General features: G+C 46.0%; 1 protein-coding gene across 9 annotated transcripts in view; it reads right to left on the bottom strand.

The window, feature by feature from the left end:
• The window catches only part of ZNRF3 (zinc and ring finger 3), a 257,576-nt gene that overhangs the window by 160,078 nt on the left and 69,988 nt on the right, over positions 1-27,510 (bottom strand). The window contains exon 1 of one of the 9 annotated variants that reach the window (XM_024239979.3): positions 8,958-9,451. The exons of the other annotated variants lie outside the window; for them this stretch is intronic. Coding sequence (XP_024095747.3) covers positions 8,958-9,257 — 300 coding nt within the window. The 5' untranslated portion in view covers positions 9,258-9,451. Of the gene's footprint in view, positions 1-8,957; positions 9,452-27,510 lie in introns of those variants that run through there. 9 annotated transcript variants of the gene reach the window in all.

Genomic DNA, 27,510 nt, shown 5'->3' with positions numbered 1-27,510 from the left:
GGTTTCACCGTGTTAGCCAGGATGGTCTCAATCTCCTGACCTCGTGATCTGCCCGCCTCGGCCTCCCAAAGTGCTGGGATTACAGGCGTGAGCCACTGCGCCAGCTCTTTTATTTTTTAAATGCAGGCGCTTCTACACCAGGAGGCCAGAAGTCCCCATTCTAACATACGTTTTCCCATCAAAGTTCTAGGATCAAACTTCATTTTCACAGAATCAAACTCTATACTGAGTTTCTAAACAACTATATTACACTGGCTGCTGGGGAGAGGAGGAAATTAATATCAAGTCTTACAACACATCTTAAGGGCAATAAAAATAAAGTGCTCTCCTTTGAACCACAATGGGCCAGCTGACCTTATTCTTTTGACACTATCATGAGTAAACAGAGCCACTGAAAGTCAGATTTTAAAACATCTCCTTCAAGCTACAAATAGAACAAAGAACCTCTACTCTTTACCTCCTTCCTATTCCGTTAGAAAGGTATAAAGGCACCTCTCTTCAAAGAGGTTATCAGCTTTAACCTCAAAGGTAGGTAAAAATGAGTTGGAAAAGGCCAGAATGCTCATATAGTGACAGACAGGTCTAAACTTAGCACCAGGGCCAGATTCCCTCCCCCAGGTGTTCTTCAGTATCCTATAGGCTGTTTCCTACCAGATAGGACATGCCCCACTATACTGTAAGGTAACCGTTCGTGTGCTGTCTGGACACCTACACTCAGCTGCCTGCAGGCAGGGACCAAGTCCTACTCATGTGTTCATTGCCTTGCCCCACAAAGGATCTGATGGACGGGAGGCACCACTGAATGTTTGCCAACTGAGGCATGTAGCACTTGTGGTAAGTTTTAACAACCAGGAGGATTCAATGAGCCTGTGCAAAGTAAGAAAGGTCACAAACATGGGACATGACCTCTTTGGAGAAAGACGTGCAGACTCCCAAATTGCTATAAAAGTCAGCCACAGGAAGGAGGTGTGTCTCACACCAGAAATCCCTTTAAATGCCAGAAAACTACAGCCATTCCAGCTTGCCCAATAGCTGAAAACAACAGAAGTGCCATCGAGTGACAGTTATATATGTCAAGTCACTGGTCCCTCTTTGTGAACTTGGCAGATTGGCTCTTTATGGAAAAAACTAAGTTAGAATGAGACTTTTGTGATTTAAAAAAAGAAGAGGAAAAGAAAGGAAGGAAATACATCTTTGTAAGGATAGGGGATTTTCTCAGTTGACGTTATAGACTTATTTCTTGGTCAGTCATTTTGGGTTTAAACTCAACTCTAAATTCCACATCAGTTCCCATAACCTCATCATAAGAAAGTGTGAAGTGAAGCAGTCTTGTGAAAACAGAAATGGCTTAGAATCAGACAGACCAGGATTTGAACCTCAGCTGCACTAATGACTTGCTCAGTGACTTTGACAAGTGACTTTACCTCTCTGGCAAATGCCATCGACCTTGTCTGTTAAATGTGAGCAAAGCACTGTGCCCAGTGCCTGGCACACAATAAGCACTTGATCATTAGTAGCTATTTTTAAAAGCTCTGACAGGGAGGAAGACTGAGAGACTCAAAATCTAAATTAATTAGAGAAGAAAAGCAACCACTTAAACCCAATATACAATTTAAGAATGCCTGGCTTTCCTCAATTATACATCTGATCATAAAGCATGCCCTGCATCTGGTGTTCTCTGTCACACTCAGCCAGGGTACAGCCGGGGGTAACAGAAGGGCTCTAAGTCTGGGAGTCAGGGGACCCAAATATTAATCCTGGGTCATCTCTACCTTATCATGTGGACTTCAGCAAAGCATTTCTCTAGATTTCAGTCTCCTTTCTAACACATTAAAGGACTGAATCTGGTTCTTTTGATTATGAATATTTACTTAAATGTCACAAATTAGAAATCCAAACTCTCCAGACTTGGGAAAATACCATCAAGAAGCAAAGTTGTGACCAAATATGGTGGCTCTCACCTGTAATCCCAGAGCACTGGGAGGCCAAGGCAGGAGGATCACTTGAGGCCAGGAGTGTAAGACCAGCCTAGGCAACATAACGAGACCCTATACCTACAAAAAATAAAAAATTAGCTGGGTATGGTGGCATACACCTGTAATTCTAGCAACTGGGGAAGCTGAGGCCTGAGAACTGCCTGAGCCCAGGAGTCCAAGAGTACAGTGAGCCATGATCTTACCACTGTGCTCTAGCCTGGGTAACATGGTGAGACCCTGTAAAAAAAAAAAAAAAAAAAGAAAGAGAGAGAAAGCAAGCAGCAAAGTTTTTCACATGGCATATATTTAGGTTAATGATGCTACTGAATGCCAATCCCCTATTGTTACTCCCAGGGACACTGGAAATTCAAGATTCTTTCCTTCCATAATCTATCCACTTTAAGGCTTTGTCAATACTCAGTTTCATCAGGAAAAGAACACCTTCAGACTTTTCTTATGCCAGGTACCCTGCCTTGGAATATAAACACACCACACAGATTTCTTTTTTTTTATTTTGAGATGGAGTCTTGCTGTCGCTTAGGCTGGAGTGCAGTGGCGCAATCTCGGCTCACTGTAACCTCCACCTCCTGGGTTCACGCCATTCTCCTGCCTCAGTCTCCCCAGTAGCTGGGACTACAGGCCCCCGCCACCACACCCGGCTAATTTTTTATATTTTTGGTAGAGACAGGGTTTCACCATGTTAGCCAGGATGGTCTCGATCTCCTGACCTCATGATCCACCCACCTCGGCCTCCCAAAGTGTTGGGATTACAGGCGTGAGCCACCACACCCGGCCAGATCACTTTCATACAACCCAGTATTATAATACCAGTGGGTCTATGGGAACCAGAGAGATAGCCATCCTTTCCATCCAAGCAAGTTTCTGGAAATAACAACCAAAAAGGAAGGATAATCCCAGAATTTATTAGCCAAGCCAAAGCAAGTTGTTCTCACCAATTAAAGCATAAATAATCCATAAAACCCACTGCCTGCCTGATGTCCACTCTCCATCATTTATTCATTCATACTGAGTGCCTCGTGCATAGCAGGCAGTGGGAACCCAGGGGGTTCAGAAATGAGCAAAAACAGACCCCATGGGGTCCAGGTCCACAAGGGAAGGTGTGAGAAGCTGCTCTTTAGGCATTTCAACAGCGACAGGTGCTCCATTTCATTTTTCAATGAACTATGAAAAGGAACTATACTCTGCTTTCCCACATCCTGCATTCAGAGTGTCACGTTCTTACACTTTGCCATGTAAATGCAGGAAAGTCTTTGAGTGACTATATTCTCTCTTCTCCCAAGGATGCTGCACAGTGCACAGGAGGGAAGTTAATTCATTATAGACAATGATGCCTTAGGGCCTAAGGGCTCAGTTTGATGGAGAAACCCATTTGGTAAGAATTATCATTTATCCATGCATGTGTCTGTCTCCATAGGAGACTGAACTCCAGAAGACAACAGCAATACAGTGTCTGGTACAGAATAGGGCTGTGATAGATGTCTACAAAATAAATACGTTCAATGGAGGCACCCAGACCTGTAGACTTCTTCCGTACAACTCTTGTCAGCCTGAACCCCACTCAAACTCTTGGTAATGGACTATTCAATGCTCTACTAGATTAGAGTTTCCCCTTTTCCTTGTGGGTATAGAGGGGACACATCACAGAACCCTGGAAGAGGCAAAGTTGTAACTGCCCATAGACAAGAATATGCATACACTTGCAGGAGTTCATGGACTATCTCTGAAAGTCTGTGACCCTCAGGTTAAGAACCCCTATATTATATGTTGTTAAAAATTAGACTTGAATTAATGTCAAAATCCTAACCAGCCAAGTTCTGTTCACTTGGCAAAAACAAGAACAAGCAAGCCAGGCAGACTTGGGTTTCTTTTTTTTTTTTTTTGAGACGGAGTCTCGCTCTGTCACCCAAGCTGGAGTGCAGTGGTGTGATCTCAGCTCACTGCAACCTCCGCCTCCCGGATTCAAGCAATTTTCCTGCCTCAGCCTCCTGAGTAGCTGGGATTACAGGCATGTGCCACCACGCCTGGCTAATTTTTTTGTATTTTTTTTAGTAGAGACGGGGTTTCACCATATTGGCCAGGCTGGTCTCGAACTCCTGACCTTGTTGATCCACCCGCCTCGACCTCCCAAAGTGCTGGGATTACAGGTGTGAGCCAACGCGCCCGGCCAGACCTGGGTTTCAATCCAGGTTTGTCATCTGCTAGCCATGTGAAGTTAGAGAAGTCAGCTTGCTTCTCTCAGCCTCAGTTTTTCTCCTCTGTAAAATGGGTTAACAATAGTTGCTAATTGCATGTTAGTGTCAGGATGAGATGAACCAAAACATGACATGCTTGGCAGTGCTCTGTATAAATAAGAGGAAACCATCACTGCCTTCTCTTTAATCTACAGCTCTACACTGAACTCCAATCTTCATTCCTATTCAGAATTGTACTAGTAACTCCCATGAGATCTCAGGGAACAAAACAGAAAATAAGAGGCTCTAAGAATGTATAACATCACAAAATACAGCCCCAATTTTCCCCCTGAATCAAATGCTTGGTTTTAACCTATGAAGGCCCATCTGAGAAGACAGTAGGCAATCCCTTTCTGTCTAAATCCAGGTCAGCTGTCAGCACACAATTGTTCTATTACACCAAGTCAATTTTTAGAGGCAGGCCTGTTAAGTTAACTTAAAATGGAGATGAAAAGAAAGTGTTTGATCAAATGCTAAACTGCTGAAGCACACTGACAGGGAAACAAAGCAGAGGAATTAGTTTCCTAAAATTACTCTCTGTGATACCTTTACTTAACATCGGATATTTAAGGACCTTGATCAGCCCTTTTAACCCACCACCCAGCTCTCTACCCACCCCTAATAGCTAAAGGAACTGACTTAGTTCTTAAATGTCCTCAGCTTCTGTTTTCAAGTCCATTCAGCATTTAACCTAGGACCCAGAAAGGCTGAATTTAAAGTTACACAGAACCTGTCGTTCAGATTCCTTCGTGTAGAAGGAATGAATTTCTCAAGCTTTGACTTCTCAAAAATTCCTCAAATATTTGACTTCAAGCAAAAAAAAAAAAAATGCATTTCCACTTTAAAACAATCTTTCATCTCTAGCAATGCAAATTTTCTTTGTTTAACCAATCCACATACCACTAGCCAGTGTTTAATCAGGCCTTTATTTAACATCACCAACCATGTGAGTTGCACAGCCAAGTCTGAAAGTTTCAGATAATGATCTCATTAACAGCAACAAATTGGTTCAAAGATGAAATATATATCAATATGTCTAAGAACCCTTTAAAGTCCCACACTTCAGAACTACCGGAGAAGTGTAATTAATTTCTCCAGCATTCAAACTGTATGCCTGACACTCTTACAAGCAAACGGGCTTTAACACTGCATAAACACATAAGATAATAAAAGTAACTAATAGCATTTCATACCCACAAACTGTTTTCACCACAACTTTCACAGATGGAGACATTAAAAAAAAAAATTCTTCATTCAGATTACACTGGTGACCTTGGGACAGTTATTTAAGCCTAAAACGCAAAGGAGAAGAACCAAGATTCCCGATGACGAATCCTAAGGTTTGAATTACTACCTCCCTCCCTCTTGCACTCTCTCTCTCTCTCTGACACTGACAAACTGACACAGTTCTTAACTAGGCTTCCCCTACCCTAACCCATGGAAATGACTGAACAGGCACTCTAGTTAGAATTATCTAAGCAAACCAGACTATGATAAGGTATCTACTATACAAATGTATGTACACACACACACACACACACACACAGACACACACACACACACACTCTTCATTGGCATATAATAAGGAGGGGGGTTAAAAATCAGTAATACAAACCAATTTCTTATCTTAGAATTCTTAAAGGTGACACTCCTAAACAGGTTTTTTCTCCCCTAAACCATGAATAATACTGCTACAGAACCCCAGTGGAAATAACAAAAGCAATGCTATAGTGCTACTATTTAGCTTTAGTTAAAGGAAAATGAACTCTGCTCTGAGACGATAAAACACTAAGCAGCACATCACAGTTTTTGTCTGTTTGTTTTTGAGAGAGAGTCTTGCTCTGTTGTCCAGGCTGGAGTACAGTGGTGTAATCATGGCTCACTGCAACCTCAGCCTCCCAGGCTCAAGCAATCCTCCCACCTCAGCCTCCCAAGGAGCTGGGACTACAGGTGCACACCACCATGCTGGGCTACTTTTTTTTTTTTGTAGAGACCAAGTCTAACTGTGTTGCCCAGGCTTGTCTCCAACTCCTAGGCTCAAGCAATCCTCCTGCTTCAGCCTCCCAAAATGCTGGGACTACGGGCGTCAGCCACCATGCCTGGCTACTATTTTCTTTTAAGATAGTAAATAAAAGGAAGTTTTGAAAAGTTCAATGAGATTGTGTCACCAGGGCACAGTGAAAGCCTCAAAGAAAGACAAGAAGTTACAATGAGCAACAGTTAAGATTCAAACTATTCTTGAAGACTGTGGATAAAATGTTTGGGAATCTTCAGCACAGCATCATCTCTAAAGCTTATAAAGGTTTTTCAAGATAGTAAACAAAAGGAGGTTTTTTTAAAGACAGTAAATAAAAGGAGGTTTTGAAAAGTTCAGGTTACTTAGAAAACATGATTAATCCAAAGCTGGACAGCAATGTATTCCTTCTGCTTTCTCATTTCTCACCAAAAGAAAATGTTATATTCCCTCTCAGCAGCCCTAAAACATCAGCCTTTCTTACAAAAAACTTTTTCAGGGCTGCCAGACAAGGTCCACACCAATTCCTTCAATCAAACAGTATTTGCAGAACTCATAAAAGCATGCTAGCCTTTGTACACACACATCCCTGAAAGCCACACTGCACTCTGTCCGCAGAAACAGGGAGGTTCAACAAGTCAGCCACCACAATAAAGTTACTAAAGATACGAGGTGCACCATGAAATGACTATTCAGACAGCTCAGATAAACTCACCAACATTACTGCAGCTATAAGGGAATTAAGGACACCTATTAGTGATTGCTTAACAGGTAAACTTATTAAATACCATTTAAGTCACTTTTCTTTACTTAGCAGCTATTGACTTTTTTTTTTTTTTTTTTTTGGCTTGGCTAATGGACTACAAGAGTTAGATAAGCACTTCAAAAAGTTTCAGAAGAGAATAGATTCCTTCTGCCAAATTCACATATTATCTCTCTACTCACAAGGATAAAATAGTTACAAATGGTGTTTAAACTGCTAATTTTGTATTAAATGGTGAACCCAAGATTATCTCCAAAGCATAACACTCCTCATAATGGATAGCTCGCTCACCAGACAAACTACTGTTGAGAAAGAGTGACACGTTAAAACATTGCAGATAAAAACTGCAAACTTCAAAAGTCTCCTTCAAAAAGTCAAGTGCCACGCTAAAGCGTCTTTTTTTTTAGAAGGCTGTAAATCAAACATTTCTAAAACCATCAGGGCACAATGAAAGCCTCAAAGAAAGACAAGAAGTTGCCAAGGAGCAAGACTTAAATGTTTAGGAATCTTCAGTAAAGCATCATCTCTAAAACTTATAAAGATCATAATTACAACACTTTTTTAAGTCCAAAAGCATTAACATAGATAGTCAAAGGGCTCAATAAAGGAGTTTTCTCTTCTATTTACCCCACAGAAGTTTTCTCTTCTATTTACCCCACAAAAGTTTTCAGATGGGGATAAGAGCTCGTAAGGCAATGCTGCTGATTAATCGCATGGGCCTGGGTACCTCCTCCAGCTTTGTAAGGGCACACCTTTACGGAGTCAAGCTGCACAGCTCTCCCTATCCTGTGAAGGCAGGGCTTTGAATCTGCACCCAAGGAAGGAAAAGGACACCACGGAACAGGCTGTCTACGCCGTGGGCTGCTATGCAATCATTCCATGGAGTCCTCTTCTTTTCATTCATAACTCACCCAAGAGTAAAGCACAGAAGGCCCAGAAAGCTTAGGCCCTGCAGACATCCGATCACCCCAAAGGTTCAAAGACAAGCCAACCTTTACAAATCGCCCCCATCCGAGGCGCGCATATTAACTGCCATTAGTGCGCTGGCTGTCTAGTAACAAGTTGATAAAATCACGGCCAAGGAAGCGGGAAGACATCCACCCAGCTAACCATCCGCAGAAGCTTCAGTTGAGAGTCCCTCCTCCAAAGAGTAGGCACAGCTTAAAGGTCTCCCTAGCCAGTTTCCTTCGGAATGTAGATCTCTTTCATTTGGTCCAAGGTAGAGGCCCTGTCAGTGAGATACCCCATCTCCCCATGTGCAGGCCCTTCGCATTAGTCTTTGGCCGAGGGACGGGCAGGCGGTATCCCTCCCACCCTCTGTAATGTGAGGCATGCAGCGAGGGCTGCCTTCTATCGCCACTCCAGGGAACCCCCGATCCCCACTCCTCGACCAGCTCCGCCTCCTCCCCTGCCTGCTGCTGCTTGTCCAGAGCCCCGCAGAAGGGTCAGCGGCGCCCAGGTGAGGCGGGCGGCAGGTTCCGGGGAAGAACCCGATGTTGTGCAGCCCCTCAGACAAACCTGGCCGCACTCAAAAAGAACCTGCATGGATGGAAAGCAAAGCCTGCAACCTGAAACGAGCCACCCCATCCCTCATCACTTGTCTTTTCAAAGTTGGCATTCAACAGGTAGTTCCCGGGACTTCCACCTGAAGCAGACCTAAATACCCAACCGGCCAAGGGGGCCGCCCCAGCATGGGTGCCGGGCCCAGGATGCCCCTCCCGCCCCGGAGCTCACAGGAGATCTAGCCCCCACGTGCGCTCGCCCCCCGCGGCTGCGCCCGGGAGGCCGCGTCCCGCCCGCCCGCCCGCCCGCAGGGGAGGGATGCCGCCGGCCTCTCGGCCACCCCTCCCGCCCGCCCGCCAGTCAGGCAGCCCGCGGCGGGGTCGGCGGGCGCAGCCCCCGGAGCCATCTTGTGGCGGCGGCGGCGCGGGGCCCGGGCGGCGGGCAGCTACCTGCACGATCTCGCCCTCGGCGCTGAGCGTGGCCCCGGCCCGCGAGAAGCGGCCCGTGAGGCCGGTGGTGTAGGTGGTGTAGTCGCCGCTTGGGCTCGACTCGAACAGCACCACCTCCACGAACGCCGTCTCCTTGGCCCGCGCCGCGCCGGGCCCCGCGGCCGCCAGCAGCAGCCCGAGCAGCAGCGGCAGCGGCGGCGGCGGCGGCAGGCGGCTGCACCGGAGGCCGCGGGGGCGGCGGCGCAGGCGGCGGCGGCGGCGGCCCGGGGCCCCTGGGCGCCCGCCCGAGCGCGGCCTCATGGTCCTGCGGCGGGAGGGCGCGGAGGGCGGGCGCGGCCGGGCATAGTCGCGGGCCGGCTGAGGACCGAACGCGGGCGGACGCCTCACAGCCCCATCGCGGCGGCGGCGGCGGCTTTGTGGGTCGCAGGCTCAGCTCGGCTCCCCCGGCCGTCGCGCCGCGGCCCTTTCATCTGCTCCACGTGAGGGGTTATCCCCGCCCCGGCAGCGTCGTGACCCGCTCTCCCCTCCCTCCCCGCCCTCGGCCTCCGCAGCCGCCGCCGTGGGGAGTGAGAAGGCGGGGCAGGCGCGCCTGCGGCGAGAGGCGGTGCCCAAAGGCCGAGAACGCCCCTCCCCTCCCCGCCCCGATTTCTATCTGCGCTCCGCCCCTTTATCCTAGCTCCGCCCCATCATCTCAGCTCCGCCCCCCGCCCGCGGTCTGCGCTCCGCCCCGTCGTCCTCGCTCCGCCCCTGCCCGCCGTCTTGCTCCACCCCATTATTCTCGCTCCGCCCCCCGCCGGTAGTTTCTACTCCGCCCCTTCGTCCTCGCTCCGCCCCTTCGGCCGCGCTCCGCCCCCGCTGTGCTCCGCCCCCTACGGCAGACATTTCTCGCGGTTGCTAGAGTTCGGCGGGAACCGGGACCGCAACCTGCTCCGGGCGATGCGCGTCCTCTCTGGAGGCGCCACGCGTCCTGGTCCGGTGCAGGAGTTAGGGCCATTTGGTCTGGAAAGGCCTCGTCCTTCCTGGTTCCCCCGCCCTAATTCACAGTTCCCAGGAAGCTTGATCGCCCGCTCTGGGCGCTCCATTCCCACCCCCACCTCCAGGATCGAACGGGGAAGGCCGGGATGGTCAGGGGCAGTTTGCAGCTTGGGTCGTGTCCAGTTCTTGCACAGGTGTCGCCTAGACAGCTTCTCTGTATGAAGTCTGCACTGAAGGAGTGGGGAAGACCTTGAGGACCTTCTGATGGAGTTCATCTTTCTGCAGCCCCAGAGACTGTAATTCAGACACTGCCCCCAAAAGAAGTCTGGAAACTTTGAGTCTCGCCACGTGCAGGCCAGAGGAGTCCAACACCATTATCATCCTCTATGCACATACTGCTGTCTGCCACACTAACATATCTAAGGCACGTGCTCAAGGGCTCAGAGGTTCCCAGTCACCCAGAAAATAAACTTTTAATTCCCTGCCCCTTTTTGGAACATGCCTTTTCCTTCCTCATCTAGTCCTCTGAGAATTGAACCCCTCCTTCAAAAGCCAGATCCAATTCCCACTTCCTCCGTGGAGTCTTCCTTCCCTGGCCAGAATAGCTTTGTTCAGATATTTGCAAATATTTGGTTAGGATGAATCTGCTTCTACTTGCTACCACACCCAAAATGTTAAAAAGACAAAAAGAAAGAAAGAAAACTCATTAAGAATTTTCTTGAGTAAACAACTTACCAAGGTTACATTTTAAAGGTGAAAAAAAAATTTAATGTGCAACAGAAAACACACTTGAAAAAAATCCACAGATCTATATTACCACATTTGGACCACCCAGAGCTTCCGCTCAGGAGGGAGGCACCTGGGAAAGCAAGACTCTGGAGGGAGTGGCTTTTTAGTTTCTCCAAAACCGGGCCTAACCAGTGCTGACTGCAACTGAGCACCATCGGTCCTGACAATGACCCCTACAATGTCTTCTTATTTTTTTCATTTAGATACAGGGTCTCCCTCTGTTGCACAGGCTGGCATGCGGTGGTGTGATCACAGCTCACTGTGCCCAAGTATCGAACTCCTGTGCCCAAGTATCCTCCCAGCTCAGCCTCCTGAGTAGCTGGGACTACAGGTGCCACACCCAGCCTCCATCCAGTTCTTAATTAAGGGGGAGGGCAAATCTCTATAGCTCATGGATGACACTTGCGATATTTAAAATTCAAAGGCACCCACCACCAACTGATAAATGGATAACCAAATGTGGTCTATCCATGCAATGAGATATTATCCATCAAGAAATGAAATACTGGCCGGGCGCAGTGGCTCATGCCTGTAATCCCAGCACTTTGGGAGGCCGAGGCGGGCGGATCACCTGAGGTCAGGAGTTCGAGACCAGCCTGGCCAACATGGTGAAACCCCTCCTCTACTAAAAAATACAAAAATTAGCCGGGTGTGGTGGCAGGTGCCTTAATCCCAGCTACTTGGGAGGCAGAGGCAGGAGAATCCTTTGAACCCGGGAGGCGGAGTCTGCAGTGTGCCGAGATCAAGCCATTGCACTCAAACCTGGGGGACAAGAGCGAGACTTCTCTCAAAAAAGAAAAGAAAAGAAATGAAATGAAATACTTGGCTGGGCACGGTGGCTCACGCCTGTAATCCCAGCACTTTGGGAGGCCAAGGCTGGTCGATCACCTGAGGTCAGGAGTTTGAGACCAGCCTGGCCAACATGGTGAAAACCCATCTCTACAAAAATTACAAAATTTAGCTGGGCATGGTGGCACGTGCCTGTAATCCCAGCTACTCTGGAGGCTGAGGCAGGAGAATCCCTTGAACCCGGGAGGTAGAGGTTGCAGTGAGCTGACATCGCACCACTGCACTCTAGCCTGGGCGACAGAGTGAGACTCCATCTCAAAAAAAAAAAAAAAAAAGGAAATGAAATATGAATACATGCTACAGCATGGATGAACCTTGAAAACATTATGCTAAGTGAAAGAAGCCAGACCAAAAGCCCACATATTCTATGATTCCATTTATATGAAATGCCCAAAATAGGCAAATCTATAGGACAGAAGGTGGTTGCTAGGAGATAGGGGGAGGCAGGAATGGGTAGTGACTGCTAATGGGTTTCTTTGGAGGGTGATGAAAATAGTCCGGAATTAGATAATGGTGATGGTTGCACAACTCTGTAAATATACTGAAAACCACTAAATTGTACACTTTTAAAGGGTAAATGTTGTGGCATATGAATTTTTTTTTCTTTTAGAAACAGGGTCTCACTGTCAGGAGAGTGCAGTGGCGCCATCACGGCTCACTGCAGCCTCCACCTCCTGGGCTCAAGTGATCTTTCAGCCTCAGCCTCATGAGTAGCTGGGACTACAGGTACACACCACCACACCAAGCTAAATTTTTAATTTTTAATTTTTATTTGTAAAGACAGGGTCTTGCTATGTTGCCCACGTTGGACTCAAACTCCTGAGCTCAAGCAATTCTCCCTCCTGAGTCTCTCAAAGTGCAGGGATTAACAGGCATGAGCCACCACACCTGGCTGGCATGTGAATTATATCTCAGAATAGCTGTTAAAAATATTTCCATCTGGGCACGGTGGTTCACGCTTGTAATCCCAGCACTTTGGGAGGCTGAGGCAAGCAGATCACTCGGCAGCAGGAGTTCGAGACCAGCCTGGCCAACATGGGGAAACCCCGTTTCTACTAAAAATACAAAAACTACTCTGGTGTGGTGGTGCACACCTGTAGTCTCAGCTACTTGGGAGGCTGAGGCGGAGGTTGCAGTGAGCCGAGATTGTGCCACTGCACTCCACCCTGGATGACAGAGCTAGATTCTGTCTCAAAAAAAAAAAAAAAAAATCAGTCTTTAGTGGTATTTTCATGCAAAACACACACACACACAGGATACAGCATAAGGATATCCCCTGCTCTTTGAAGTCTTAGCGCACATTTCACACCCTCAACAGGGACTACCCTGGCAATGCTATTTTAAACTGCAACGTGCCCCCTGTCATCCACTCCTATCCTCCCTTGGCCTGACTTCCCCTACCCCTGTGGCATTTATCACCTTCTAACATACTAAATAATTTGCATATTTATTTTTGTCTGTCCTCCACACCCCACATGCACACATACCAGAGAGCAAGCTCTGTAATGGGAGATCTTTTTCTTGTTCAGTGGCTTAGGCCGAGGCTGCCTGACCCAGAGTAGGCACTCAATAAATATTTGTTGCATGAATTAATAACTAAATGAATGAGTGATAACCTCATCAATGTGTATCCCTCTCATTTTGCAAACATTTGGGGCAGCTTGTTAACAGCTGCATTGGAGCATTGGGCTTCACAGGACCAAAATAAATTCTGAGTGTGGAGAAGAATGACCATCCTTTCCTCAAGAAATGCAATGCAAACCCACATAAGGGTCAGAGAACAAATCAGTTTTTTATTTTTTAAAGTCTGCTTAAAGAAAGATATGAGGCCGGGTACGATGGTTCATGCCTGTAATCCCAGCACTTTGGGAGGCCAAGGAGGGCGGATCACTTGAGTTCAGGAGTTGGAGACCAGCCTGGCCAACATGGTGAAACCCCATCTCTACTAAAAATACAAAAAAATTAGCCAGGTGTGGTGGCACACACCTATAGTCCCAGCTGCTTGAGAGACTGAGACAGGAGAATCGCTTGAACCCAGGAGGCAGAAGTTGCAGTGAGCCGAGATCACGCCAGTGCACTCCAGCCTGGGCAACAAAGTGAGACTCCATCTCAAAAAAAAAAAAAAAGAAAGAAAGAAAGAGAGAAAAGGAAAGATATGAAAGCTGGGCACTGTGGCATGTGCCTACAATCCCTGCTACTCAGGAGACTGAGGTAGGAGGATCCCTTGCGCACAGGTGTTCAAATCCAGCCTGGGCAACATGGTAAGACCCCATCTCTCAAAAAGAAAAAGGAAAAAGGGCCTGGGCAACGTAAAGCGACCCCCATCTCTACAAAAAAAAAAATTAGCCAGGCATGGTGGTGGGCAGCTGTGGTTCCAACTACTTGTGAGGGTAAGGTGGGAGGATCTCTTGAACCCAGGAGGTGGAGGCTGCAGTGAGCTAAGATCGTGCCACTGAACTCCAGACTGTACAACAGAGCAAGGTTGTGTCTCAGAGAGAGAAAGAAAGAGAAACATAGCGTTAATAAAATATAGTTCAGCAACACAGAGGTAGCATGATTCATCTTTTAGCAGTGTGAAGCTGTTCAGAAAGGAATTATTCACTGAATAATGAAGTTTCACCAAAATCTGGCAGGCAGCAAGGGGAGATAGAAAATAACTTCAAATAAGACACCGGGCACAGTGGCTTAGGCCTGTAATCGCAGCACTTTGGGAGGCTGAGGCAGGTGGATCACGAGGTCAGGAGATTGAGACCATCCTGGTTAAAAAGGTGAAACCCCGTCTCTACGAAAAACAAAAAAATTAGCCGGGCACGGTGGCAGGCTTCTGTAGTCCCCGCTACTCAGGAGGCTGAGGCAGGAGAATGTCATGAACCCGGGAGGCGGAGCTTGCAGTGAGCCGAGATTGCGCCACTGCACCCCAGCCTGGGCGACAGAGCGAGACTCCGTCTCAAAAAAAAATAAAAACAAAACTAAAAACTTCAAATAAGAGATAAGACCCATCAGCTAGGACAAGGAAGGGATCCACAAGCTGGACCAAGTGATAGAAGAGAAGCGCATTCATTATCTTGTATGGCACATCCCTAGCAGATCATCCTGAGTGTAATTTAGCTTACTCCTTTTCTTGCTTATCAGACACAGCTCAGAAGCAAATAACTGAGAACAGGTGCATCAGCATTGGCTAAAGCTGCCAAACCTTTGGCAAATCTCACTGACTTAGGCCAAAAACCACACAAAGCTTCAGGAAATTTTCTATCAGCAAAGTTCTATTTATGTCTAAATATGGAAGTTCAGGGATTTCAAATTCATAAACACATGATTTAGTAGCTAAAGAGACTGTATCTGTGCTAAATAAATACGGATGCATATGGTATTCTACAACAGAAGAGGGATGGGTGAGTAGACAACAGATACATTAAGGTTTGCAAACATTACCTACATATGGAAGGAGACATTAGAAACTAATAAATGGTTGTCTCGGGAGAGGCATCTTGGTGACTGGGAGGCAAGGAATAAAGAGAAACTTACTTGTCTCTGAAAAGTCGGCCCTCCATTTCTGTGAGTTCTGCCTTCATGGATTCAATGAACCATGAATAGAAAATATTCAGGAAAAAAGGGCCGGGAATGGTGGCTCACGCATGTAATCCCAGCACTTTGGGAGGCTGAGGCGGGCGGATCACGAGGTCAGGAGATTGAGACCATCCTGGCTAACACGGTGAAACCCTGTCTCTACTAAAAATACAAAAAAAATTAGCCGGGTGTGGTGGCTCATGCCTGTAATCCCAGCTACTCGGGAAGCTGAGGCTGGAGAATGCTGTGAACCCGGGAGGCGGAGCTTGCAGTGAGCCGAGATCGCGCCACTGAACTCCAGCCTGGGCGACAGGGCAAAACTCCATCTCAAAATAAATAAATAAATAAAAATAAGGTGGCTGAGCACAGTGGCTCACCCCTGTCATCCCAGCACTTTGGGAGGCCAAGGAGGGTGGATCACGAGGTCAGGAGTTTGAGACCATCCTGGCTAACATGGTGAAACCCTGTCTCTACTAAAAATACAAAAAATTAGCTGGGCGTGGTGGCAGGTGCCTGTAGTCCCAGCTACTCAGGAGGCTGAGGCAGGAGAATCACTTGAACCCAGGAGGTGGAGGTTGCAGTAAGCCGAGTTCGCACCACTTCACTGACACCTGGGGTACAGAGCAAGACTCCATCTCAAAGTAAATAAATAAATACATATATACATACATACATACATAATAAAGTATACAGGAAATGTGTGTAGGTTATATGCAAACTGTACACTATTTTTTTTTTTTTTTTTTTGGATGGAGCTTCGCTCTTGTTGCCCAGGCTGGAGTGCAATGGCGATCTCGGCTTACTGCAATCTCTGCCTCCTGGGTTCAAGCGATTCTCCTGCCTCAGCCTCCCGAGTAGCTGGGATTACAGGCGCCCGCCACCATGCTCAGCTAATTTTTTTGTATTTTTAGTAGAGACGGGGTTTCACCGTGTTGGCCAGGCTGGTCTTGAACTCCTGACCCCATGTGATCTGCCCACCTCACCCTCCCAAAGTGCTGGGATTACAGGAGCGAGCCACCACGCCTGGCCACTGTACACCATTTTTATATTAAGGATTTGAACATCTGCAGATTTTGGTATCTGCAGAAGGTCCTGGAACCAATCCCCCATGGATACCAAGGGACGACTGTATATCCTTTGTACCAAGTGAATTTTGCTTCACGTGCATTTTGTTACATATTCAAAAGTAATAAAAATAAATAAAAAGACTAACATGCTAAATCAACTGATTATAACATTCATTTCCTATATGCAAATAGATTCAATAAACTGTATTGAACACCCATGTGTGCCACTGGAATATGAAAACGGATTGGCCTATAGTTATGGAAGATGTCACCATTGGGGAAAGCTGAGTAATGGGCTTACAGAAGCTCTATGTACTATTTCTGCAGCTTCTAATTATTTAAAAATAAAAACTAAATTTAAAAAATGGGGCCAGGCACAGTGGCTCACACCTGTAATCCCAGCACTTTGGGAGGCCAAGGCGGGTGGATCACAAGGTCAGGAGATCGAGACCATCCTGGCTAACATGGTGAAACCCCATCTCTTCTAAAAAATACAAAACAATTAGCCGGGCATGGTGGCAGGTACCTGTAGTCCCAGCTACTTGGGAGGCTGAGGCAGGAGAATGGCATGAACCCAGGAGACAGAGCTTGCAGTGAGCTGAGATTGCGCCACTGCACTCCAGCCTGGGCGACAGAGCAAGACTCCGTTTCAAAAAAAAAAAGACCAGGGGCGGTGGCTTACATCTGAAATCCCAGCACTTTGGGAGGCCAAGGTGAGTCCAGTGAATCATTTGAGGTCAGCAGTTTGTGACCCGCCTGGCCAACAGGGTGAAACCCCGTCTCTACTAAAAAAATAAAAAAATTAGCCAGGCATGGTGGCATGCGCCTGTAGTCCCAGCTACTCAGGAGGCCAAGGCAGGAGAATTGCTTAAACCTAGGAGGCAGAGGTTGCAGTGAGCCAAGATCACGCAACTGCACTCCAGCCTGGGCGACAGAGCGAGACTCCAAATCAAGAAAAAACAACAAAAAGCTAAATTTAAAAAACGGATTAACCAGTCTCTGTATTCAAGTAGTTCCTTTCTTTTTTCATTTCTTCCTTCCATCTGCAAACATTTATTACTATATGGGACAGATAAAGAAGTCAATAAAAGATTTTAATAAAATATAAGTACACATTAACATTTTACAAAATAATTTTAAGACTTTGAGCCTTATGTTGCTTCTTTAAGGTGATCCAGATGTACAACATGCTAGCATTCTTCTACGGTATTTATATCTATTTCTGGAAACGTTCGTTTATTGTATTTAAACATCATATAATTCTCTTGAAAGGCACAATAGATGTTATATAGACAAGTAGCGGCAGTTCTTTCAAAACTCTTAGAAGTATCTCTTTGGCCTTTGAAGTATGCCATCAATCTATGTCTACTTTGAGCCTTAAGGCAGAAAGCCAATCTAGGCCCCAACTCATCAGTAGTTTAAACCTTGCTTCAACCTGCCCCTGATTTGCAATGGCTGCCCAACTGGGAGTCACAAACTCCAAGAGTGCTCCAGGGGCCAGGCAGGGAATGTGACTGAGTGAAGTGGGCCAAATGTAAGCAAAAATAACCAGCAAATGAGATGGTAAATGACAACAGTGCTTCAAATGGTAACACCCTTGGGAGTGGTGGCCTGGGGAATGCATGGCCAGTCCAGAGGGCTACTCCAGCATGTCACTGCTGTGGGGAATGTGGCCCTAAGATGCACAGATCTTCTGATTTGTTCAAAAGAAGTAAAAATTCATATTTGTTTGTAGCATCTCCTAGTTTTTAAATGTTCGCAATAGATTTTTGTTTGTTTCTGAGACGGAGTCTTGCTCTGTCGCCCAGCCTGGAGTGTGGTGGCGCAATCTCGGCTCACTGTAGCCTCTGCCTCCTGGGTTCCAGCGATTCTCCTGCCTCAGCCTCCTGGGTAGCTGGGATTACAGGCGCACACCACCACGTCTGGCTAATTTTTGTACTTTTAGTAGAGATGGGGTTTCGCCATGTTGGCCAGACTGGTCTCGAACTCCTGACCTCAGGTGATCCGCCCGCCTTGGCCTCTCAAAGAGCTGGGATTACAGGCGTGAGCCACTGTGCCCAGCCTAAATGTTCGTGACAGATTTTTAAAGATTAGTATTGCTGTGGAGCTAACTGAATACATCTACAGGCCATTTTTGACTCAAGAGACACAGAAGAGAAATTACACAAAGTAGACGCTGATTGGACCAAGTGGTAAAATGATCACTTCTAAGCTATTAAGGTGAGGAAAAGGAAGAAGTTCCAAGATCTCAGAAGTATAAATACTGCACTATATATAGGACACAGTTGTATTCGTGGGCAGCACCCTTGACCACAAGAGGCATCTGTCTTCAGGGTGCAGCATTTAATTGAAGTGGAAATGTAATCATATGCCTACTTGGCCAAGAAAGGCTGATGATGGATGAGGGATCATTAGACCTTCAAAAGACAGGGAAGTCAGGTTGCTTTTAAACTGATCATGTCTCTATTTGAAGATAAAGAAAAAAGGATTGGGAGAAAACATCAGAAGGAAATAAAGGCCAATTACTTGCTTACGTCCTACAATATCAGACAGGAAGGCTTACCACAGAGGTGAGTTAATAGGAAAGAAGACAGTTTGGGTGAGAATATACACTCCATTCACTGTGAGTGGGAAACAACATCAGCTTGCAGGGAGGTAGTAATGAACAGGAATTACTGACTCAACATCCCTTCCTAGGGTATCATCCTTCCTGGCCCATGCTATCTCTGGGGGGATGTCGATCACAGAGCTCAGCATCGCAACATAAGTGGGCATGTGACTCAGACTAGCCAATCAAAACACTGCACTCCCCTAACTATAAGCATTGGTTCAGAAGTGGGCATGTGACCGAGGCAGGACCAATTAGAATCTTCTCTGAAATACGATCTATAGCAATTTGGAAGAGAGATCTTTCTTCTCCTCTCGCATCTCAAACTGTAAGGATTATGTAAACTTAAACTATGGCTTTTTTCCTCAACCGCATAGAAAATGCTGCTGTCGCTGCTGTTGCTGCTGCAGGAAAAAGGAGCAGAGACAAGCTGAGATGAGATAAATAAGAAGAGGAAGGATACTGGCTGCATCCATTGAGCACTTGGATCCATCCCTGTAACAAAAGACTCCTGACAAATACAGCTGTAAAGCTGACTAGTTCAGTGACTAGCAGCAGCGATAAGAGGTAGACACTCACATACAACATATGCACCAACAAACCAAAGAAACTGAGACTGAGGTGGATCAAGAAACCCAAACTTTGCTAAAATCAGTTGAGTCAAACATAGTTTCACTTTTCAATCTCTAGTATATACCTCTCAAAAAATCTTTTGCAAATCAAGAAAAATGAAAAAGATTCCAAAGCCAGAAACCTAAAATAAAGAAGTGCTCTTTGTATTAATTAAGTGAATGAATGAACAAATACTCAGACTAGACTTCCTTATCATTTATTTTTAATTTTATTTTATTTTTCCCGAGACAGAGTTTCACTGTGTTGCCTAGGCTGGAGTGCATTGATCATAGCTCATTATAGCCCCAAACTTCTGGGCTCAAGCAATCCTCCCACCCCAGCCTCCTGAGTAACTAGAACTACAGACATGCACCCACCACACCTGGTTAACTTTTGTTTTGTTTTTGTCGTTTTTGTTTTGTTTTGTTTTTGAGACAGAGTCTCGCTCTGTTGCCCAGGCTGGAGTGCAGTGGTGTGACCCAGGTTCAAGCAATTCTCCTGCCTCAGCCTCCTGAGTAACTGGGATTACAGGCGTGAGCCACCACACCCGGTTAATTTTTGTATTTTTACTAGGGATAGGGTGTCACCATGTTGGCCAGGCTGGTCTTGAACACCTGACCTCAAGTGATCCACCTGCTTCGGCCTCTCAATGTGCTGGGATTACAGGCGTGAACCAACATGCATGGCCTGTTTTTGTTTTTGTTTTTGTAGAGACAGGATCTTGCTTTGTTGCCCAGGCTGGTCAAACTCCTGGCTTCAAGTGATCCTCCCACCTCAGCCTCCCAAAGTGCCAGGATTACAGGCCTGAGCCACCATGTCCAGCCTCCTTATCATTTCAACTGAGGGCACTTAGAAGAAATAACTCACAACATAGAAGATGACAAATCCGTCATCTCCAAATGTGACATGGAATTCAAATAGGCCTCACGTTTTATTGCTGAAAGACACCTTAGAGATCAGAAAACCAAGACCTAGAACCTACAACAAGCTAATAGATCAATAAAAGTACACAGCATGGAGGTGCCCAGCCTCCTACATGGTCTCATGTATACACAGGTGCTATCTGGCAACAATTAAATTCTGAGCAGAGACATGATGTGGAAGAGAGATATCCCACAACCTTGCCTTCTTCGTTTGTATATTTGGGGCACTGGCTTGCAGCAGTGCCACCTTCTTTGGTCTTGGTCAACTAGAGCCTTAAGGCTTTTGGAAGCTACAGCCACAAGGATCGAGAAAGCCTACTTTTATTCTACAGATACTTTCACAATGGTTTGCAAAGATTTACACTATATATATGTATATAGTATATAAACAGTATATACACACATACATTTATAGTGTATATATACTGTACATCTATAGTATATACTATACAGTATATACCACATATTGTATCTATACATATATTGCATATACAGTAGATATACAGTAGATACTATGATATATTGTATAAACTATAGATGTACAGTATATATACTATATAATATATACATATATACTGTAAAGATTTATAGTATAGACTAAATCTGTATATATACTGTAAATATATATGTATATAGTACATAGGTATCACATATACATATATACACATATGCATATATACATATTTCTGTTTTACGAAAAACGAATATGGAACCTTATGGTTCCATCTCATGCCCCTGCCTTACCCTACTTAAGTTATCCATTATTTTGAATCCCTTGCTTCCCTTTTATATACTGTCTTGCATCTATATGTAATCTCAAATTTTATTTTTATTCATTTTAGTTGCTTTTACTTTTATAAAAGAGTATCATAATGAATATCATCTTTTGGGACCTTTATTTTTTTCCACTTCATAGTGTATTGATGATCTTTGTCCATATTATCAAGTCATTGGAGTTCACCTGTTTTGACTCTGGTATAGTGTTTCATTGCACAGATAATATCAGAGTTCATCCATTTCATTCTTCTCTTGATGGACATTCAGTCTGTTTCCAAGTTTTGGCTCTTGTGGAACAAAAGTTTTTTTATCTAATGCTTCTCTTAACATATAGTACATGTTAATACTATTAGCCTGTTTTCACACTGCTATAAAGAAATACCTGAGACTGGGTAATTTTATAAAGAAAAGAAGTTTAATTGGCTCACAGTCCTGCAAGCTGTACAGGAAGCATACATGTTTCTGGGGAGGCCTCAGGAGCCTTACAATCATGGTGGAAGGTGAAGGGGAAGCAGGCACATCTTACAGGGCCGGAGCAGGAGGAAGAGAGAGAGGGAAGATGCTACACACTTTTCAATAACCAGATCTCAGGGTAACTCACTCACTCACTGTCAGAAGAGCAGCACCAAGGGGATGGTGCTTACTCATGCATGAGAACTCCATCCATATAATCCAATCGCCTCCCACCAGGCCACCTCCAACACCGGGGATTACAATTCAACATGAAATTTGGTGGGACATAGATCTAACCCATATCAACATGTCATATTTTACAATAGCCTGTAGGTTATTTTCTTTTTTTTTTTTTTTTTTGAGACGGAGTCTCACTCTGTCACCCAGGCTAGAGTGCAGTGGCATGATCTCAGCTCACTGCAACCTCCGCCTCCCAGGTTCACGCCATTCTCCTGCCTCAGCCTCCCAAGTAGCTGGGACTACAGGCACCGGCCACCACGCCCAGCTAATTTTTTGTATTTTTTTTTTTTTAGTAGAGACAGGGTTTCACCATGTTAGCCAGGATGGTCTTGATCTCCTGACCTTGTGATCCACCTGCCTCATCCTCCCAAAGTGCTGGGATTACAGGCGTGAGCCACCACGCCTGGCCTGTAGGTTATTTTCAAAGTCCTAGTTTTCATTCTGGATGGTGGGATCATGGGTCTTTATTATATTACTAAAACTCGTTAACTGGCTGGGCACGGTGGCTCACGCCTGTAATCCCAGCACTTTGGGAGGCCAAGGCGGGCGGATCCCCTGAGGTCAGGAGTTCGAGACCAGCCTGGCCAACATGGTGAAACCCCATCTCTACTAAAAATACCAAAAATTAGCCGTGTGTAGTGGCGGGTGCCTGTAATCCCAGCTACTCAAGAGGCTGAGACAGGAGAATTGCTTGAACCTGGGAGGTGGAGGTTGCAATGAGATGAGATGGCACCATTACCATTGCACTCCAGCCTGGACAACAACAGTGAAACTCTGTCTCAAAAAAAAAAAAAAAATTAAAACTCACTAACTAACTAAATAAAAGCAAGCCATACATGGACCAATGATGCCAGTGTGTCATGACTAATGTAATTCTATACACCTGAGATCCAGAGAGAAAAATAAATCAGGAAAATACTATACATGCTGTGATATGCCCTGTATTTTGTCTTAGAATGCTTGCTGTATCAGCACATCTAGGCCTGTTTCACTTTTAACTGTTGCAGAATATTCTGGTAATGGACATAACATAATTTAAAATTTTTAAAATTTTATCTTGGAAAATTTCAAACATATTCCAAAGAGTGAATGGAACTGGATGAGCCCAGTTTCACCAATTATTAACATCTGGCCAGTCTTGCTTCAGCTTTTCCCCCATACTGTTTCCCTCCCTCCCCTTCTGCATTATTTTAAAGCAAATATAGGCTATCACTGCATTTGTCCATAACTCCTTCTCTGTTGGTGGATGCAGGTTGTTTTCACTCTTTGGCTTCTACAAACACTGCTGCAATGAACGTCCTTGAAAATACAGTGAAATTATATATATACTCCACATATATGTATACCAATATATATATTTTTTTCCTGGGATGGTACAGAAGAAACTTATCAGAATTATTTGGAAAAAAGGAAAACTAGAAGTCTGGAATAAGAGATCAAACATATTAAAACCCTTTCTCTTATAGTGACAGAAAGCCATCTCAAATTGCCTTAGCAAAAAAGATAATTTAGGCTGGGTGCTGTGGCTCAAGCCTATAATCCCAGCACTTTAGGAGGCCAAGGCAGGTGTATTACCTGAGGTGAGGAGTTCAAGACCATTCTAAACAACATGGTGAAACCCCATCTCTACTAAAAATACAAAAATTAGCTGGGCTTGGTGGTGGGCGCTTGTACTCCCAGCTACTCAGGAGGCTGAGGCAGGAGAATAGTTTGAACCTGGAAGGCGGAGGTTGAAGCGAGCCGAGATGGAGATCTTGCCACTGCACTCCAACCTGGGCAACAGAGTGGACTGTCTCAAAAAAAAAAAAAAAAAAAAAAGGTGCCGCGTGCGGTGGCTTACGCCTGTAATCCCAGCAATTTGGGAGGCCAAGGCGGCTTGATCACCTGAGGTCAGGCGTTCAAGACCAGCCTGACCATCATGGGAGAAACCCAGTCTCTACTAAAAAGACAAAATTAGCCGGGCGTGGTGGCACATGCCTGTAATCCCAGCTACTTGGGAGGCTGAGGCAGGAGAGTCTCTTGAACCTGGGAGGCAGAGGTTGCGGTGAGCTGAGATCGTGCCACTGCACTCCAGCCTGGGCAACGAAAGCAAAACTCCGTCTCAAAAAAAAAAAAAAAAAAGCTAATTTAGTGATTTGCATAACTTCAAGGTCCAGAGATAATATATTGATAAGGTTTGGCTGTGTCCTCACCCAAATCTCATCTTGAATTGTAGCTCCCATAAGTCCCACGTGTTGTGGGAGGGACCTGGTAGGAGGTAATTGAATCATGGGGGCGGGTATTTTCCCTGCTGTTCTCGTGAGAGTGAATACGTCTCACGAGATCCGATGGTTTTATAAAGGGGAGTTTCCCAACATAAGCTGTCTTGCCTGTCACCATGTGAGAAGTGACTTTACTCCTTATTCGCCTTCAGCCATGATTGTGAGACCTCCCCAGCCATGTGGAACTGTGAGTCAATTAAACCTCTTTCCTTTATACATTACCCAGTCTCAGGTATGTCTTTAGCAGCATAAGAACAGACTAATACAGTAACTATATACATATATATATATTTGTGTGTATATATATATATTTTTTTGTATATATATATATATATTTTTTTTTTTTTTTTTGAGACCGGGTCTCACTTTGTCGCCCAGACTGGAGTGCAGTGGCACAATCTCAGCTCACTGCAGCCCCAACCTCCTGGTTTCAAGTGATCCTCCCACTTCAGCCTCCTGAGAAGCTGGGACTACAGGCACGGGCCACCAGGCCCAGATGATTAAAAAAACCCCAAACTTTTAGTAGAGACAGGGTTTTGCCATGTTTCCCAGGCTGGTCTCGAACTCCTGGACTCAAGTGATCCGCCCGCGTTGGCCTCCCAAAGTGCTGAGATTACAGGCGTGAGCCACCCTGCCTAGCTGAGGTCTAGAGATAATTTTGGGTTCAGACACAAATGGGACCAGGGGCTCGAAGACACTGTCAGACACCATTGCTCTCCAGTTTGCTGCTCTGCTTTCCTCTGTGACGCCACTTTTCTCTCTTTTTTTTTACATGGTGGCTCCTCTCTTCCAGTCTCAGCTCATCCATGTTGCCAACACTCCTGGTGAAAAGAGAGCTCCCCTCCCCTCAGTGCCAACCCAAATCATGGGTTGACCCTCATTGGCCAGACCTGACTTATGTACACCTTTCTGAACCAATCACTATGGCCAGGAAGATAGCCTCTGTTGATTGGCTAGACTTGGCTCATCTGCCCTTCTCTGGAGCAGGGGACCTGAGTCAGTACCTTGAAACTATATGGACCAAGCTTGGCTGATGACTGTGTCCCCTTAGTAAAGGAGGAATGGATGGTAGTCAGGCAAAACACATAAAAGCAAAAATAGACAGGGTAGTTGCTTCCTCTAAGGTCTTTTCCACCTCTTTCCCAAACCCCTGGTGGACAGGTGCTCCTCCCCGTTCTCCCACCTTCAGCAGGTCCCTCTTGGAGCTTGGATCATGTTGCAAAACATTCATCCATTTTTGTGCCTGTTTCCTGCTACTAGACCATTTAATTCCCTGAGGACAAGGACTATGCCTTTTGCTTAGGCAGGTAATTAATCCCTGGCAAAATGCCTCCCATACAGTTGAATGCAGCGTAATGCTTCCCACACGTTTGCTAAATGAATGAATGACTCTTGAGTCTACACCAAAAGAAAATCTTGGCATTCAAGGCTTGCTTTTTTTCTTTCCTTCTTTTTTTCTTTTTTTTTTTTTTTGAGACGGAGTCTCGCTCTGTCGCCCAGGCTGGAGTGCAGTGGTGCGATCTCGGCTCACTGCAAGCTCTGCCTCCCGGGTTCACACCATTCTCCTGCTTCAGCCTCCCGAGTGGCTGGGACTACAGGTGCCCGCCACCACGCCCAGCTAATTTTTTGTATTTTTAGAAGAGACGGGGTTTCACCGTGTTAGCCAGGATGGTCTTGATCTCCTGACCTCATGATCCGCCTGCCTCGGCCTCCCAAAGTGCTGGGATTACAGGCGTGAGCCACCGCGCCCGGCTCTTTCTTTCTTTCTTTTTCTTTCCCTTCCCTCCCTCCCTCCCTCCCTTCTTTCCTTCCTTCCTGACAGGGTCTCCCTCTGTCATCCAGGCTGAAGTGCAGTGGCACCATCATAGCTCACTGCTGCCTCAAACTCCTGGGCTCAAGCGATCCTCCTGCCTCAGCCTTCCAAGTACTTGGGACTGCCATCTCAGCATGCCATCATGTCTGGTTAATTTTTTTATTTTTTGTAGAGATGGAGAGCTCGCTATGTTGCCCAGGCTGTTCTCGAACTCCTGGCCTCAAGCCATCCTCTCACCCTGGCTTCCCAAAGTTCTGGAATTGCAGGCGTGAGTCGCCACGCCCGGCCTCAAGCCTTTTTCTTAATTGGGCCCCAAACTATACCTCCTGCCTCTTCTGCACCTTCCATGGCTTATAGATCACCCACCCCCTCAAACATACCAGGCCCTTTCCCACCTCTGAGCCCTCATCCTGCTGTTCCCTCAGCTTCACTGCCCTCTCCAATACCCCAAGTGTTCATGATGGAGAAACCGGGAAAGGTTGATCACAAGACCCTGCAGCTGAAATTCCTGTCACAGAAACCTTTTGACTAGTCTACTTAACTTCTCAGGCCTCCACTTTTCTTTTCTTTTTTTTTTTTTTGAGACGGAGTCTTGCTCTGTTGCCCAGGCTGGAGTGCAGTGGCGCAATCTCGGCTCACTGCAAACTCTGCCTTCCGGGTTTACACCATTCTCCCGCCTCAGCCTCCCGAGTAGCTGGGACTACAGGCGCCCACCACCATGCCTGGCTAATTTTTGTATTTTTAGTAGAGACGGGGTTTCACCTTATTAGCCAGGATGGTCTCGATCTCCTGACCTCGTGATCTGCCTGCCTCGGCCTCCCAAAGTGCTGGGATTACGGGTGTGAGCCACCGCACCCGGCCTCCACTTTTCTTTAAACCAGTCCACATATACCTGAAACTGTGTTTGAATGAAATGACCCTTCCTCTCTCCCTTGCTATAGTTGGTATAGTTGCTATACCAACTTGAAATAGTTGCTTCTTCTGGCTAAAGAAGTCAGAAGGAGGGTGCTAGTGAGTTGATGGGTGTTTGTGGAGCTGGGAGGCCTGGGGAGGCTGTTTCCTACCAGTAAAATGATAATAGCAACTTGGATTTTATTGAGCATTTGTTATGTGCCAGGCACTGTGCCAATGGCTTTGCCCATGTTTTCTCCTGTGATCCTTACCTGGGGACTGTGGTATCCCTGTTTTGTAGGTGGGGAAGTAGGCTTGCCTGAGATCACAGAGGTAATAAATGGTGAAGCCAGGACTGGACCCAGATCTAATGGCAGAACCCTTTCTCTTAACCTCCAAATAGAGGGAAGAATAAAATAAATCTTCTGTGAGAAGTAGAATTGGGAGACTCTATGGTCCCAGACAGGGTCAGTGGCTGCCTTGCTTCCTGATGGCTTTGCTGGATCTGGCTCCTGTCTTTCAGGAAGTTGTGCTTCCTGCCCTTAAGTTCCTAAACACATCCTCGAACCCTAACAATTTCTTCCCCTTTCTGCAAAAGCCAGCTCCTGTTTATTTTTCTCCACCACTGACAAGCTGTGTGGCCAAGGCAAGTTGCTCTCCCTCTCTGAGCTTGGGTTTCCTTGTCTATGAAATGCAGGCAATCCTTGCCCCACCTCAGAGGCATGAGA

The sequence above is a fragment of the Pongo abelii genome, chromosome 23 (assembly GCF_028885655.2).
Source record: "Pongo abelii isolate AG06213 chromosome 23, NHGRI_mPonAbe1-v2.0_pri, whole genome shotgun sequence".
Taxonomy (NCBI): Eukaryota; Metazoa; Chordata; class Mammalia; order Primates; family Hominidae; genus Pongo; species Pongo abelii.
This window is presented reverse-complemented; position numbering and strand designations above follow the sequence as displayed.